This window comes from Artemia franciscana, chromosome 3 (genome assembly GCF_032884065.1).
Source record: "Artemia franciscana chromosome 3, ASM3288406v1, whole genome shotgun sequence".
Lineage (NCBI taxonomy): Eukaryota > Metazoa > Arthropoda > Branchiopoda > Anostraca > Artemiidae > Artemia > Artemia franciscana.
In genome coordinates, this window is record NC_088865.1 from 16,035,709 (window position 1) to 16,051,109 (window position 15,401).

Here is a 15,401-nt window from a genome sequence, read left to right on the forward strand (position 1 = left end):
TAGAGAATACTGTGACGAGAGCCGTTGAGCCGAACAGCATTAGAATTATTGCTTTGCATCGATTGAGCAACAATTTATTAGGTTAGGAATGAAAACTAAGAAAATTAAATTCAACACTGGAGCATGTTTCAATTTAAGAAAAGAAAGATTTGTTTGCCATTAATGAAGAGATGTTTGCTAGCGTGAATAAATATTTTATATTAAAAATCTGTTAATGAAATACTTGAAAGGTAAACAAAATGCACCTTGTGATTATTAAGCAAATATCCTAGAACTACCCCCTCAGATGCCGAAGTAGAGATTGTTAACACGTTTAATCCTAAATGCAAACGTAAGAATAAGAAAGGTGAATCTGAAATCATCTTAAAGAAAGCAAGAATAAGCATTATATCTTATCCTTAGCAAATATGAAAAAAAATCAGAGAAACGATGAAAATGTGTAGCCCTCATTCATTATTTCTTGCTTGACAAGGAATTGTCTCAGGAATTCAAAGCAATTAAAAAGGAAATAGATAATTTTCATTATGACTTCGATGAAGAAATTCTTTTTAGATTAGTAACGTACGAAGCAAATAAAAACCAGACCTCAGTAATTCCCATATTGCGTCAAAAATTAGAAAAACCTGCCTTCTAGTTTTTTCATTCGGATACGGGCAGACACCTAAGAATAACCAACACTTTTCACAAATTAAAACAATGTTTTCGTGCTGTCGGCTTTGACAAAACTTAAAGACTTTATAAACGGATGCAAGTCATGCAACCTAGGAAAGAATACGAAAGCTTACCCTAGCCCCCCAACGGAAAGACTCCTGCAGAAAGGTTCCCATTTGATATTATCGCTTTTGACATGCATGGAACCAGTACAGGCCTACCTGTTTCAAAGAGAGGTTATATTTGTCTTCTCTCGGTTATCGACAATTTTTTCGGATTTACTTTTGCGAAAGCGTCTAAAAATCAAGAGACATACGCCACAAGCAAGGCTTCGGCGAAATTATTTTTGAACTTCGGAACACCAAATACTAATACCAAATTTATCAGTAAAGGCACTAAGGAATTGATGAGTTTCCTCAACATAGAGAAATAGTAACGTCTCCTTATCACCCGCAAGTTAACGGAAAAATAGAAAGCAGACATAAAATATTTTCGAATGTTTTAAGTATTCACAGGAAGGACAATAAAAACGACTGGAACCAATTTTTACCCTACTTAACAAATGCAATCATTACTCCGTGCTAAGAGATATATAAAGTCCTTTTATATATTATTTGGCTGCAATTTCGAAATATCTTACGAGGACATTATTGAATCAAGGCAGTATTACAGTAACACGGAGGATTACAGGCAGAAGTTCATTAATAGAATGAGGAAAATTAAAAAATTAGAAGGCAAGAGTTAGAAAAGTCTAAGATAAATCAAGAAGTGAAAAATATAAAAGAAATAAATTTCAACGTAGGGGATAGCGTTTACTTAAAAAATTAAGCAAAAGCCGAAGGCAAGAAACTCTCTAGTCGATATTCTGGGCCCTAGAGGACAGTATAAAAATATGATAATGATGTAATGTTCAAAAGCTTGGACCCCGACACAGGAAGAACTTACAAGGCCTGCGTTAGTCGAATAAAAAGGGTCAGGTTTCCAGAAAACTGGGTATCACAACCCATGAAAACTGATTCACCAGACGCGGAAAATAATTCACTTCGGTCAAGAACAGGAAAATTTAAAATGATATAACATGACAAGATGTCATTTTGAAAATGATAGCAATGAAGAAAAGTTCAATGAATTCTTAACCATGAAAAACTTAGTTGTCCCCAGAGACAGAATCCAAGTCCCAAGGAGACCTATCAAAATGAAATTTCATCCTCAGAAAGCTTGGAATAATTAGATTCCCCACTTTCTCCAAAACCCAATTTTCTCAGATAGGATGTCCACCCTTCGTCCTCCAAAAAGATTTCAAGATGACATGGTCTTACCAATAACCCCGACTGAAAGACCTTTATAATTAAAAGACGAGTTGAAAAGAGCCATCAACACCCTAATCGAAGTAAGGAACAAAACCCCTCCTAAGGACCTGGATAAGAAACATTTTCGAGAGGGCATGGACATAGTAAACTTCCCTACAAGAACGAGGCATGCTACAATACCATAGAACCCAGAATTAGGGGTTGAGAAGTAGGGGGTCGAGAATTTAGAAAAAAATTCGTTTAAAAACGGTTAAACATCTCCTTTTGTGTTATTTTGCAACTGTTCAAAGCTAAAAACTGAACTTTTTCAAAACTCATTTCTTGAAGCTACTTTTTTAAATATAGATAATTTTTTTTATTATTCACCATAATTTTTTTTACGTTACTAAAAATAACATGATTAGGATCTCAGTGTTGTTTTCAGGTATAACACTTTTTAACCTATATCTGTCCGAAAGTATAGAAGCTTCATGAAGTCTGTTTTGCACTATATTTATCATCTGCGCGTAAGAGTGGCATTCACATTTATATTGAATTATGCTGAAATCCCATGCTAAAAAGGGTGCATGTCCAAATATACATTTCTAAACATAAAAGTGCCGCTGGAATTGCACATGAATGCTGTTAAATAAAATTGTGAAACATGTAAATTTAAGGAGTGTTGTTGGGTTGTACTGTTTACGGCTAAACAAATCCCGAAGTAACATCTGAGCTTTGGATGCCAGGCGAGGCGGAAAAACCACTGGTTTTGCTGTAAGAAGAGAATATTGGATAGTGTAGACTTTAATAACCTGTCTAATGTTAACATTAATAAGAGACTGCATAATATGTCCATCTACATTTTTAATTATTGTTATTTTCATTATTTTCAATGTTTCTTCGAAAAACTGAAAAACGATCAGACATATAAAGGTTTGATATACAAGTCATGTAAAAAAAAAAAAAAAAAAAAAAAAAAAAATAGAGAAGAGTGGTTTTTTGCTAACGAAAAATTATGTTAGGTTGTATAAATTACGTTTTCATGATTAAACTATACTGCAAATTTAGGGTCAAGGAAAGAATTTCCAAGCTCTAACTCCGTCCCTTCCCCCTCGGGATTACTGGCTTCAAAAGAACTTTTCAAGGCCTAAATTTTCTTTCAAGAACCTAATTAAAACCAAATGAAAGTCCAAAGAAGGGTTTCCAAGCATCTCACCACTTCCGCACTCCTTCCACGCATCTATCCACACTCTTTTAAGGCTTCAAAGATTCCATAAAATTATGTCCTAATTAAAAAATAATAACAAACGTAAGATAATATGTAATGAAGTTTGGTCTAGAATTCCATAGAAATCCTGGGTACTGCATTGCCAAAGCCCACTGTGCAAGAAAAATAGACTTGGCCAAAATTATTTTTTTAATTCTCTTATGTCGACTCAAGAAAACGTGTCTATTTAATGTGTCTTTCAGGCCTTAGAAGTGGTTTATCAGAAAGAGGGAAAAAGGAACATGACAATAGCGTGGCAGCACCTAAATTGGGCTCTAAAGTCATTCCTGAAGCTTTTTTATTCTCGTAGCAGAACTATCTATCGAGTTAGAAAGGTACTATTAGCCTTTTTTCCCTTTTTTCCTTTATTTTGCGCTTTATTGTTGCTTTTTTTGTCAACGAACAGTTCAAACATTCGTAGAAAGGATTTGCATAAGCGATATCTTACCCAAAAGTTCTTGTAGCTGTTTCAGTAGGTCAATACAAAATCCGTCAAAGGTAACTGTTCCATTAGGATGCTTTACTTTCACTACAAATGGAGCTTCCTAAAAAATACGTATATTAACGTTGTAAAAATATCAATCACAATCGGAAGGTCGGTCATAAAAAGATAATGTTCCAAACCCAGCTCAAAATAAGAAACATGCTTTCTATTTGCTTAAGCCATTAACTGAATATAAAAAGCAAAAACAAAATCTAGAAATTACAGAAAATATTGAAAATAAAAGTGAAAACAGAGCAGGTATAATGATCAAGTCTGTACATGTAGATAATCATAGATAGCACAATAGCGTTGCCTAAATAAAGAGCGATGTAGGCACAGTGTATTACTATTAATTTTTTTTTTGTGTTTCTTTGGACAAGGGCACTTCGTACAGAAGGAATGGTTATAGAAACTTCAAAGGGGGCTCATTGGATTGGAAATTGAAATGGCTAGTGCCCTCTTTAATAGAAGAAAGTGATTAGAGGGCAACCGCCCCCCCCCCAATCCTATCATTTCCCAAAACACATCCAATCAAAATTTGAGATTTAGTATAGTGTAGTTGAAAGAGCTTGAAATCATGTCGTTGAGGATGAAAACACACCCCCCCCCCCATTACCCTTAGGGCAAGGGTTGAAAGTTATGCTGTGGGAGCGTATACGGTTCTTATAGAAACAGTGGTCGTATAAACTTCGGATGGAGCTCATTGGATTGGTGATCAGAAGTTCTAGTGTTCCTCTTAAGAGTCAAAGTAATCGGAGGGCAGCAGCTCCCCCCCCCCCCTCACCACACACACATACGTCGTATTTTCCCGAAATGCAACTGATAAAAATCTTGAGATAGTCATTTGTTCGGAAAATGGTCCAAAGATTAAATAATAAGGCCTTTGGGGTGTATATACCCCCCCCCAGAGTCTGGGGGTTGTTATTTATACCGCAGAGGTATATGCAAAAACTTAATGGAAGGAGTGGTTGTGTGAACTCTATAATAAGGTCATTTCAGTGGAAATGTATAGTACTAATTATCTTTTAAGAGTCAAAAGTAATGGAGGACAGCTAGCCCCCCGCCCCTGCCTTACATCCTCTTTTCCCTAAACACATTCGATTGAAAGTGTTATATAGTTATTTTGTTCACAATAATCGAAAGAGCATGTAGCAATGTCTTCAGGGTTGACACTATCAACAGAGCCCAGGGCAAGGGTTGTAATTTATTCCTCGGAGCAAATAAGGTCTTATTTAACGGGTGGTTTTATAAGCTTTCGGTCGGATGGGGCTTATTTGATTGAAACTTAGAAGTTCTAGTGCCCCTCTTAAGAGTCAAAAGTAAATGGAGGGCAACCATTCCCCTCCCCCGCCTATCATTCATCAAAATATATCCGATAACAAATTTAAGAGACATGTTATGTTCAGCATTGTTGAATGATCTAATAGCTATGTCTTTCGAGATATCAACCTTTCCAGAGTCCTCAAGGGAATTTGTTTATTGTTAAAATGTAGTATATGTTATTGAGAAAGGTATTTATTTTGAACTTCACTTTCCAAAAAGACGAAGGGCATTCAGGTAAGCCTTTCAGAAAATGTGAGTAGAGTGTTGAACTAAATTAAAACACGTCATGAGTATATGGGTTGTCAAAAATGACTCAGGAATGACTGAGTCCATGAATTTGGAACTTTCAGGAAATGATAAGGGAGACGATCAAAAGGGCATGATGTAGTAGTAGTAGTAGTAGTTACATGCTACAACTACTACTACAACTACCACTACTCCTACCATACTTCTCCACTTACAATATTAAGGGGATATTTCAATTAAATCCAAGGACGCTATGTAATTGTCAATAGAGCGTATCTCAAGAATTGACGTGGATATTAAGTTGAGACTTTTAGAGAATGCTTAAAGGGAAAGATCATCTGACCAAAAGAAAATATATATATATATATATATATATATATATATATATATATATATATATATATATATATATATATATATATATATATATATAAGATGCTACAAATGCTACTATCATTGTTACACTTACTGCTGCTAATTTCTGAACGTTTTTCAATTAATGCACGTTTTGATTTTGCCTCACCGCACATGAATATTTTAAACGAAATTTGTATATTAATTATTTCGGATAAATGGCTTATCATAGTTTTGATCGGACGATTTTGATTGAAAAAAAGGGGTGGATTGGGAGGCCTAGTTGCCCTCCAATTTTTGGTTACTTAAAAAGGTAACTAGAACTTTTTTTACGAACTTTTTTATTAGTAATAAATATACGCAACTTATGAATTAACTTACGTAAAGAACTTCTATATTTGTATATTTTTATTACGTATATGAGGGGGCTCGCCCCCTTATCAATACCTCGCTCTTTACATTAAAGCATGAATTTCCTCCCAAAAGAATGACACCTGAATCGCAAAGGCCGTAGAATAAATAGTTGAAATTACTAAAAATACTTTAGCATAAAGAACGAGGTATTGTGGAGGAGACGAACCCCTTTATATACGTAATGATTTCTATTCATTTTAGATTTAATACCGCTCCTTACTTCCATCTGAAAAGACTGTTTTTATGTTTATTTTCTCATTGTTTTTTAAATAATACTAGAAAATCACGCGCCCCCTTCATGGAATTTCTCTTCCCCCAGGTCAAATTCCTCCAAGAAAAGATCCTTCCACGTGTAGCTCTCTGCCCTCAACCCCCCCCCCCCCCCAACCAAAAAAACCCTGCATTTCCCAATAACCCTTATTGTGCGTAAACACTGGTCAAAGTTTGTAACTTGAAGCCCCTCCCCGGGGAATCTGGGGGAGTAAGTCGTCCCCAGAGATCTAGTTATTATGTTTTTCGACTATGCCCCCCCCCCCACTCCCCATACCTCTTATTCTCCGGAAATGCATCTGATAGAAATTTTAAGACGGCTGTTTGATGTCTTAGAAACTTCGAAAAGAGCTCATTTGATTAGACATTAAAAGGACCAGTGCCCTTTTAAAAAGTCAAAAGTGATTGGAGGGCAACTAACCCCCTTCTCACACCCACGATTTCCCCAAACATATCCAATCGAAATTTCGAGATAGCAATTTTGTTCAACGTAATTGAAAGTTCCAGAAATTATGTCTTTGAGGGTGATAGCCCCCGCCTCAAGAGCCATCAGGAAAAGGGTTGTGAGTTATGCCCTGGGGGCATATAAGGTACCTATAGAAAGGGTTATCGTATAAATTTAGAGGGGGCTCATTGGATTGGTAATTAGAAGTTCTAGTACATTTTTAAGACTCAAATTGATCGGAGGGTGGATACTCCCCGACACCTCTTATTTATCCGAAATGTATATGAAAAAAGTTTGAAGATGGTAGTTTGTGGTCATAGAAGCTTCGAAAAAAGCTCATTGAATTAGAATTTTAAAAGGGCCGATACCTTTTTAACAGTCGAAAGTGATTGAAGAGCAGCAAACCCCCTTCCCATGCCCACCATTTCTCCAAAGACTTCTAATCAACATTTTTAAATAGCTATGTTGTTCAACGTAATTGAAACGTCTGGAAAATATTTCTTTAAGGATGGCACCCCCCCCCCCCCCCAGATCCCTCAGAGCGAGGGTTGTAAGCTATGCCATAAGGCATATATGGTTTTTATAGAAAGGGTGATCGTCTAAAGTTTGGAGGGGGCTCATTCGATCGGTAATCAGAGGTTTTAGTGCAGTTTTTTTTTACTCAGAACGATCGGAGGGTGAATAGCCCCTCCCCCAAACCTTGTATTTTCCCAAAGTGTATGTGATGAAAATTTCGAGAAGGCCATTTATTGTCGTAGAAACTTCACAAAAGTTCATTCGATTGATAATTGTAAGAGGGAGTGCCCTTTATAACAATCGAAAGTGATTGAAGGGCAGCTATCCCCCCTCCCACGCCCACCATTTTCCCGAAAACATCCAATCAAATTTAATAAATCAAAACCAAGATAGCCATTTTGTTCAATGTAGTTAAAAGATCCGAATATTCGTCTTTGAGGATAACAACCCTCCCACAGCAAGGGTTGTAAGCTATACCCTGGGGGCAAATAAGGTACATATAGAAAGGGTGATCGTATAAATTTCGGAAGGGCTAATTGGATGGGTGGTCAGAAGATCTAGTGTATTTTTAAGACTCAGAGTCACTAAGGGTGGGTACCCCACACCCAAACCTCGTATTTTCCGAAATGCATCTGATAGAAATTTTGAGATGGCTAATCGTTGTCGTAGAAAATTCTAAACCAGCTCATTCGATTGAAAATTAAAAAAGCCAGTGCCATTTTTAACAGCTGAAAGTTATTTGAAGGCAAATAACCCCCCTCCAACGCGCACCATTTCCCCAAACACATCCAATCAAAACTTTGCGATATCCATTTTATTCAACGTAATTAAAAGGTCAGGTTATTATGTCTTTGTTGATGACAACCCCCACCCAACGGCCCTCAGGGCAAGGATTGTAAGTTGTTCCCTGGGGGGAATATAAGGTATATATAGAAAAGATGATCGTATAAACTTTGGAGGGGGCTCATTGGATTGGTAATTAGAACTTCTGGTGGCCTTTTTCAAAATTGAGAGTGACCAGAAGGTGGTTACTACCCCCCACAACTCGTATTTTCCCTAAATGCACCTGATAGAAATTTTTAGATAGCCATTTGTTGTCGTAGGAATTTCAATACCAACTCATTGGATTCGAAATTGGAAGAGCCAGTGCCCTTTTAATGGTCGAAAGAGATTGGGGGGCAGCAAACCCACGTCCGACTCCCACCACTTTCCCAAATACATCTAACCAAAATTTTGAAATAGCAATTTTGTTCAACGTAATTGAAACGTCCAGAAATGATGTCTTTGAGGATGGCAAAATCCCCCCACAGCCCTCAGGGCAAGGATTTAATTATGCCCTTAGGGAATATAAGGTGTATATAGAAAGGGTGATCGTATAAATCTTGGAGGGGGCTCATTGGATTGGTAATCAGAAGTTCTAGCACGATTTTTAAGATTCAGAGTGATCGGACAGTGGATACCCTCCCCTACACCTTGGGTTTTCCTGAAATACATCTAATGGAAATTTTGAGATGGCCATTTGCTGTCGTAGAAACCTCAAAAACAGCTTATTTGATTGGAAAATAAAAGAGCCAGTGCCCTTGTTATGATAAAAAGTGAGAGCAAAAACTCCCCTCCCGCGCCTACCATTCCCCCGAACAAATTTGAAATTTTGCCAGTTTACACAACGTAATTGAAAGATCGAGAAATTATGTCTTTGAGGATGACCCCCCCCCCGGCCCTCGGGGCATGGTTTAAGTTATACCCTGGAGACATATAGGGTGTATATAGAAAGGGTGATAGTATAAGCTTTGGAAAGGGCTCATGGGGTTGTTAATCAGAGGTTCTAATGTCCTTTGTAAGATTCAGAGTGAGCGAAGGATGGATATCTCCCACACGTCATATTTTCTCGAAATGCATCTGATAGAGATTTTGAGATGGCCATTTGTTGGCGTAAAAAAACTTAGAAAAGGCTCATTTGATTGGAAATTGAAAGGGTAAGTACACTTATTAATAGTTGAAAGTGATTGAAGGACAACAAACCCCCCTCCCACGCCCACCACTTCCCCAAACACATCCAATCGAAATTTTGAAATATCCATTTTGTTCAACGAAGTTGAAAGGTCCAGAAATGATATCTTTGAGGATGACACCCTCCCCCACCCATCAGCCTTCAGGGCAAGGGTATTAAATTATGCCCTTGGGCCATATAAGTTACATGTAGAAAGTGTGATCGTATACGTTTCGGAGAGGAGTTCATTGGATTGGCAATCAGAAGTTCTAATGCCCTTTTTAAGATTCAGAGTGACTGGATGATGGATACGCTGCCCCACACCTCGGGTTTTTCCCGAAATGCCTCTGAGAGAAATTTTTAGAGGATCATTTGTTGTCGTAGCACTTCGAAAGTAGCTCATTCTATTGGAAATTGAAAGGGCCACTGCCCTTTTTACTATTCGAAAATGATTGGAGGACAAAAACTCCCTCCCACGCCCACCAATTCCCCGACACATCTAATCAAAAATAGTAATTTCCTTCAACATAATTGGAAACTCCAGAAATTATGTCTTCGAGGATTAAAAATCCCCCATAGCCCTCAGGGCAAAGGTTTTAACTTATGTGCTGGGGGCATATAAGATACATATTAGAAATGGTGATCGTATAAACTTCGGAGAGGGATCATTGTATTGGTAATCAGAAGTTCTCGGTCTCTGTTTAAGATTTGGAGTGATCAGAGGATGGAAACCTCCCACCGCCCACACCTCGGGTTTTACCGAAATACATCTGATAAAAATTTAGTAATGGCCATTTGTTATCTTAGAGACTTAAAAAAACAGGTCATTCGATTGCAAATTGAAGGGGCTTAGGCCTTTTTAAAAGTTGAAAGTGATTGGACGGCAACTAGCCCCATTCCCACGCCCACCATTTCCCCAAACACATCCAATCAAAATTTTGAGAGAGCCATTTTGTTTGACATACTTGAAAGCTCCAGAAATTATGTCTTTGAGGATGGCAACCTTTCTCCCCAAACAGCCCTCAGAGAAAGGGTTGTAAGTTATACCCTGGGGGCACATAAGGTATATATAGAAAGGGTGATCATAAAAACTTCGTAGGGGGCTCATTGGGTTGGTAATTAGAATTTCTTATGAACTTTGCAAGATTCAGCGTGACCAAAGGATAGATACCACCCCCTCATACCTAATGTTTCCCCAAAATGCATCTAATAAAAATTTTGAGATGGTCATTTGTTGTCGTAGAAACTTCGAAAAAGGCTCAGTCGATTGAAAATTGAAAGGACTAGTGCCCTTTTTATTATTCAAAAGTAACTGGAGGGCAACAAGCCTCCCCCCCCCACATCGATCAATTCTCAAAACACATATAATCAACATTTTTGGATAGCCATTTTGTTCGGCGTAGTTGAAAGTTCTGGAAATTATGTCTTTGACAACCCCCATACTTTCTTAAGACCAGAACATAAATTGCATTTTACTGAAAACAAAATACATTTAAAACGTTTTCACTTTTATACTTGTTTAAAATGCTTTTACTAGATATATAAAAGGGGAAGTCATCCCCCTTGCATTCCAATCAGAAGTCTGTGGTGCCCTTTTACTTTTTAAGAGTAACAAGAGATTGGAAGGTAGGCAGCCCTTCTCTAAAGCCCATTCATTTTCCAAATGCATCCAGTCAGAATTTTGAGACAGCCATTATGTTCTGTATAGTAGAACTATAGTAACTATAGTAAATTGCTCTTACAATTTAAATGAATAAAAAGAGTGTATGTTTGTCCAGATTGTCATAGAGCATAGATAGATTATATTGGAAATGATACTAAGTTTTATTTTTCAGGTCAAGTTCAGAAGCTATAAAATTAAATTAAAAATTATACTGTTTGTGTCAGGATTAAAAATTTTTGAAAAAGTTCCTCCAACATACAAGTAGCAACCCATACTATAGGTTCTTATAGGAAAAAACTGAAAAGATATATAATGTTGTTTTATTTTCATGGAAAAGACTATGTCAATAAAAAACGAACCGAAATTGATCTAAAAAACATTTCCCCAAGACAAGTTTTTCAAAGAAAAGTAAAGAACTCCATTGAGCCAAGAATGAGCAAAAATAAAGTCAAATAATCTTCCAAGTGTGAAACTATCACAAATCACTTGAATAAAGCCCAAACGAACAGAAATTACAATAAATATTCGAGTCAAACTCAAAATGAGCAAAAATTAACATGAGTAGGTTTGATAAGCCCCTCGTCTTCTCAAGACCAACACAATTTGCGCTTTAGTGAAAACAAAAAACGCTTGAAATGTTTTCACCTTTCTTACTTTCATAAATAAAAATTATCAAAACCCTAAGGAAAAATGTCAGCATATATGAATTAAACTGACAATCCACCGTCATTTGTCTATTGTTTTTTTTTTCTTTTTTCGGTAAAGCGCAAATTGCGTCCTGGTCTTGAGAAGACATAAGGGTTATCAGCCCTACTCATGATAATTTTTGTCCGTTTTGAGTTTGACTCGGCCATTTATTTTAATTTCCGTTCGTTTTAATTTTTGTTTACTTATTGATAGCAATTCATGGTAGGTTTACACTTGGAAGATTATTTGACTGAATTTTGGCTCATTCTTGGCATAATGAAGCTCTTCAATTTTTTTTGAAAGACTTGTCTTGTGGAAAAAGTTTTTTAAACTAATTAGATAAAAAAGCAAGTTTTTGCAACTGAAAGTAAGGAACAACATTAAAACTTAAAACGAACAGAAATTATTACGTATATGAGGGAGGCGTCATCCCTTCGTCAATACATCGCTCTTTACGCTGAAGTTTTTTTATTGCGTTTAAATTTTTATTCTAATTAAACGGCCTTTGTGATTCAGGAATCTGGATCTTATTTGAGGAGGGCTGTTAATGCTCGTTAGGTAAAACCGATTAAGGATGCATTGACTTTCTTGTCTCTTAAACCCGGTATTTAGACAAGAAATTGAGAAAACAAAGACCATAATGACATTATAGAGAATAAGGGGAGGGGAAAGGGACTGTTGAGGTTAAGGATACCCATAATTATAGTTTACAGAAAAAACCAGAACTTGTAACACTGTTAAGACAATTTTAGCCCCAACTTGCTTTAAGGAGTTCCAACCAAAATATAAATATGCAGACTCAAAGACCTAATCTTGACTTGGTAGAATCAATTTCTATGTCTGATTTGGAGCTTATAGAAGTAGACCACCAAATATCCAACTCTGTAACAGATACTACACCTGTTCCTAGAATAGAAATGAAATTAGATGAACAGGATCTAAGTACATTTGATGGTAGTATAGAAATGAGAGTAGATGAACAGGACCTAAGTGCATTTGATGGTAGTATAGAAACGAGAGTAGATGAACAGGATCTAAGTACATTTAATGGCAATTTAGAAACGAGAGTAGATGAACAATATCTAAGTACATTTGATGGTAGTATAGAAACAAGAATAGATAAACAGGATCTAAGTGCATTTGATGGTAGTATAGAAACGAGAGTAGATGAACAAGATCGAAGTACATTTGATGGTAGTATAGAAACGAGAGTAGATGAACAGTATCTAAGTACATTTGATGGTAGTATAGAAACGAGAATCGATAAACAGGATCTAAGTGCATTTGATGGTAGTATAGAAACGAGAGTAGATGTACAGTATCTAAGTACATTTGATGGAAGTATACAAGCGAGAATAGATAAACAGGATCTAAGTGCATTTGATGGTAGTATAGAAACGAGAGTAGATGAACAGGATCTAAGTACATTTGATGGTAGTATAGAAACGAGAGTAGATGAACAGGATCTAAGTACATTTGATGGTAGAGTAGAAACGAGAACAGATATACAGGATGAACAGGTAGATGAACAGGATCTAAGTATATTTGATGGTAGTATAGAAACGAGAGTAGATGTACAGTATCTAAGTACATTTGATGGTAGTATACAAACGAGAATAGATAAACAGGATCTAAGTGCATTTGATGGTAGTATAGAAACGAGAGTAGATGAACAGGATCTAAGTACATTTGATGGTAGTATAGAAACGAAAGTAGATGAACAGGATCTAAGTACATTTGATGGTAGAGTAGAAACGAGAACAGATAAACAGGATGAATAGGTAGATGAACAGGATCTAAGTCATTTTAAAAGACCTAATACCGTAGATGTTTCTAGACATAGTAAACCTAGGGAAGCAAGTAAGCCAATGAAGTTGATAGGGTTTTACAAAGAAAATTAATAAATAAAATTTTCTTTCTTATGTTTTTTTTCTTATGTCATTTGAAATTTCTGTTTTTTTCAAGGGAAAATGCAAAAGGTTGATTTTAAGATTGATTAAAAGTTTGTTAAGTGAAGTTTAGAAAAATAAAAGAATTGACTTCGGATATTAGTGAAACAAATGCCTTAATTCGTTCTTCGAAATATTTAAAAAATCCCTATTTTCTTATTTTTTGTTATACGAATGGTTTTGTTCAAAGATATATTTTTGCTGTAATAATTTTTCCATGTCTGTTCATTCTTTTTTTTTTTAACAAGAACAGTGTAGGCTATTTGATGCTTAGGCATAGGAACTGCGAATTTTCTGCTGACAAGATTGCAAGCGTGACTTACGACAGTGACATCTCAATTTGATTATTCTACTAATTATTTTTACGAAACTGATGAGTGACCATAAACTTCCATTTAAAACATAAAGGTAAGGTAAAGGTAAAGGATACGGCATTAGACTTTACAGTCCCTACCGGCGGTGCTGATCTCCGTTTCTTGGCCCTTCAACCATTTAAAACATAAGAAGAACTAAAAGAAAATAACTGAAGAGATCTAAAATTTGGATCAATCTAACGAGTCCCATCATGTGACCGATGATATGATATTTTGTGTTGTTTTTTTTTTTTCTTTCTTTAATGATTTATTTTTAAGATGATTTTGTAAGCTTTTGAATGTAAGTCTCAAAGCGAGAAACATGCCACATAATTTTAATACAATGTGGGTCATTTTTATCTTGTAATTTATATGGGATTCTAGAAGCCTAAATTGGACACTGGTTTGTGGATTTTACGATGCCTTGTCTTGTGGAAATGGGAATCAGAAAATATAAGCTTATATTATCAGAAAGTAGAACGTGCTTAAGAACTCTGGAAACCATTCATATACGGATTTCTAAAGTGCTTAAAGTTAGTTCCTGTCTTTTCTAAATCCTGTCAAGCTCTTGTCTTGTGTTTGCTTTGTATAATAAATTCATAGTTTATAGTAAAGAGACTCTTGTTGTATCTCCTTTTACTAGAACCCGTAGCTTTACACAAATCGCCAACAGGCTTATCAGTATTAAATGATTATCAATCTAAACACAGACATCACCAAAAAGTTAGTAAAAGGTTTACAGATGCTAACTACCCTCCGATAGCTTTTGACTCTTAAAAAGTGAACTGGAACTTTCAATTTACAATCAAATGAGCCCTCTCTAGGATTTATACGAGCATCCCTTTCATAAGAGCCAAATATGCCCGAGGGCATAACTTACAAAGCCTGTCCCGGGCCCAGGGAGTTGAATCGACAACGGAGTTTTTGTTATCTGATGTTTAAATTGTTATAATAATATGAAATTAAGATAATATTTAATTAATAATTAATATACATTATAAACTAATAAAAGCTAACATAAAACTCTAAAAGTGGCTCTCTCAAAATTTTTATAGGATGGGTATGAAGAAAAAGGGGGGGGGAGCTAGATGCCCCCGGATCTTTTTTGACTCTTAAAAAGTGAGCTAGAACTTTCAATATCCGAACAAATGAGCCCTCTCTGAAGTTTATACAAGCATCCCTTCTATAAGAACTTTATATGTCACCAGGATATTACTTACAACGCCTTCCCCAGGCCCTGGGGGGGTTGTGTCGACACCGAAGTTTTGTTATTTGACCTATGATCTATTTTCAAAAAATGTTCTATCACAAAATTCGTATGTGATGCGTATGGGGGGAAAAGTGTATGTGTGTGTGTGTGTGTGGAGGGTAGTTGCCCTCCAATCTCTTTTGACTCTAAAAAGGGAACTAGAACTTCTAATTTCCAATCCAATGAGTTCTCTCTGAAGGTTATGCTAGTATCCCTCTCTAAAAACCATATTTGACCCAAGGAGATAACTC

General features: G+C 36.2%; 1 protein-coding gene across 1 annotated transcript in view; it reads right to left on the reverse strand.

The window, feature by feature from the left end:
* LOC136024940 (ionotropic receptor 25a-like) overlaps nucleotides 1–15,401 on the reverse strand; it is a 126,732-nt gene that overhangs the window by 41,099 nt on the left and 70,232 nt on the right. Inside the window, exon 10 of the mRNA XM_065700533.1 lies at nucleotides 3,656–3,752. Within this exon, the coding sequence (XP_065556605.1) occupies nucleotides 3,656–3,752 (97 nt within the window). The remainder of the gene's footprint in view (nucleotides 1–3,655; nucleotides 3,753–15,401) is intronic.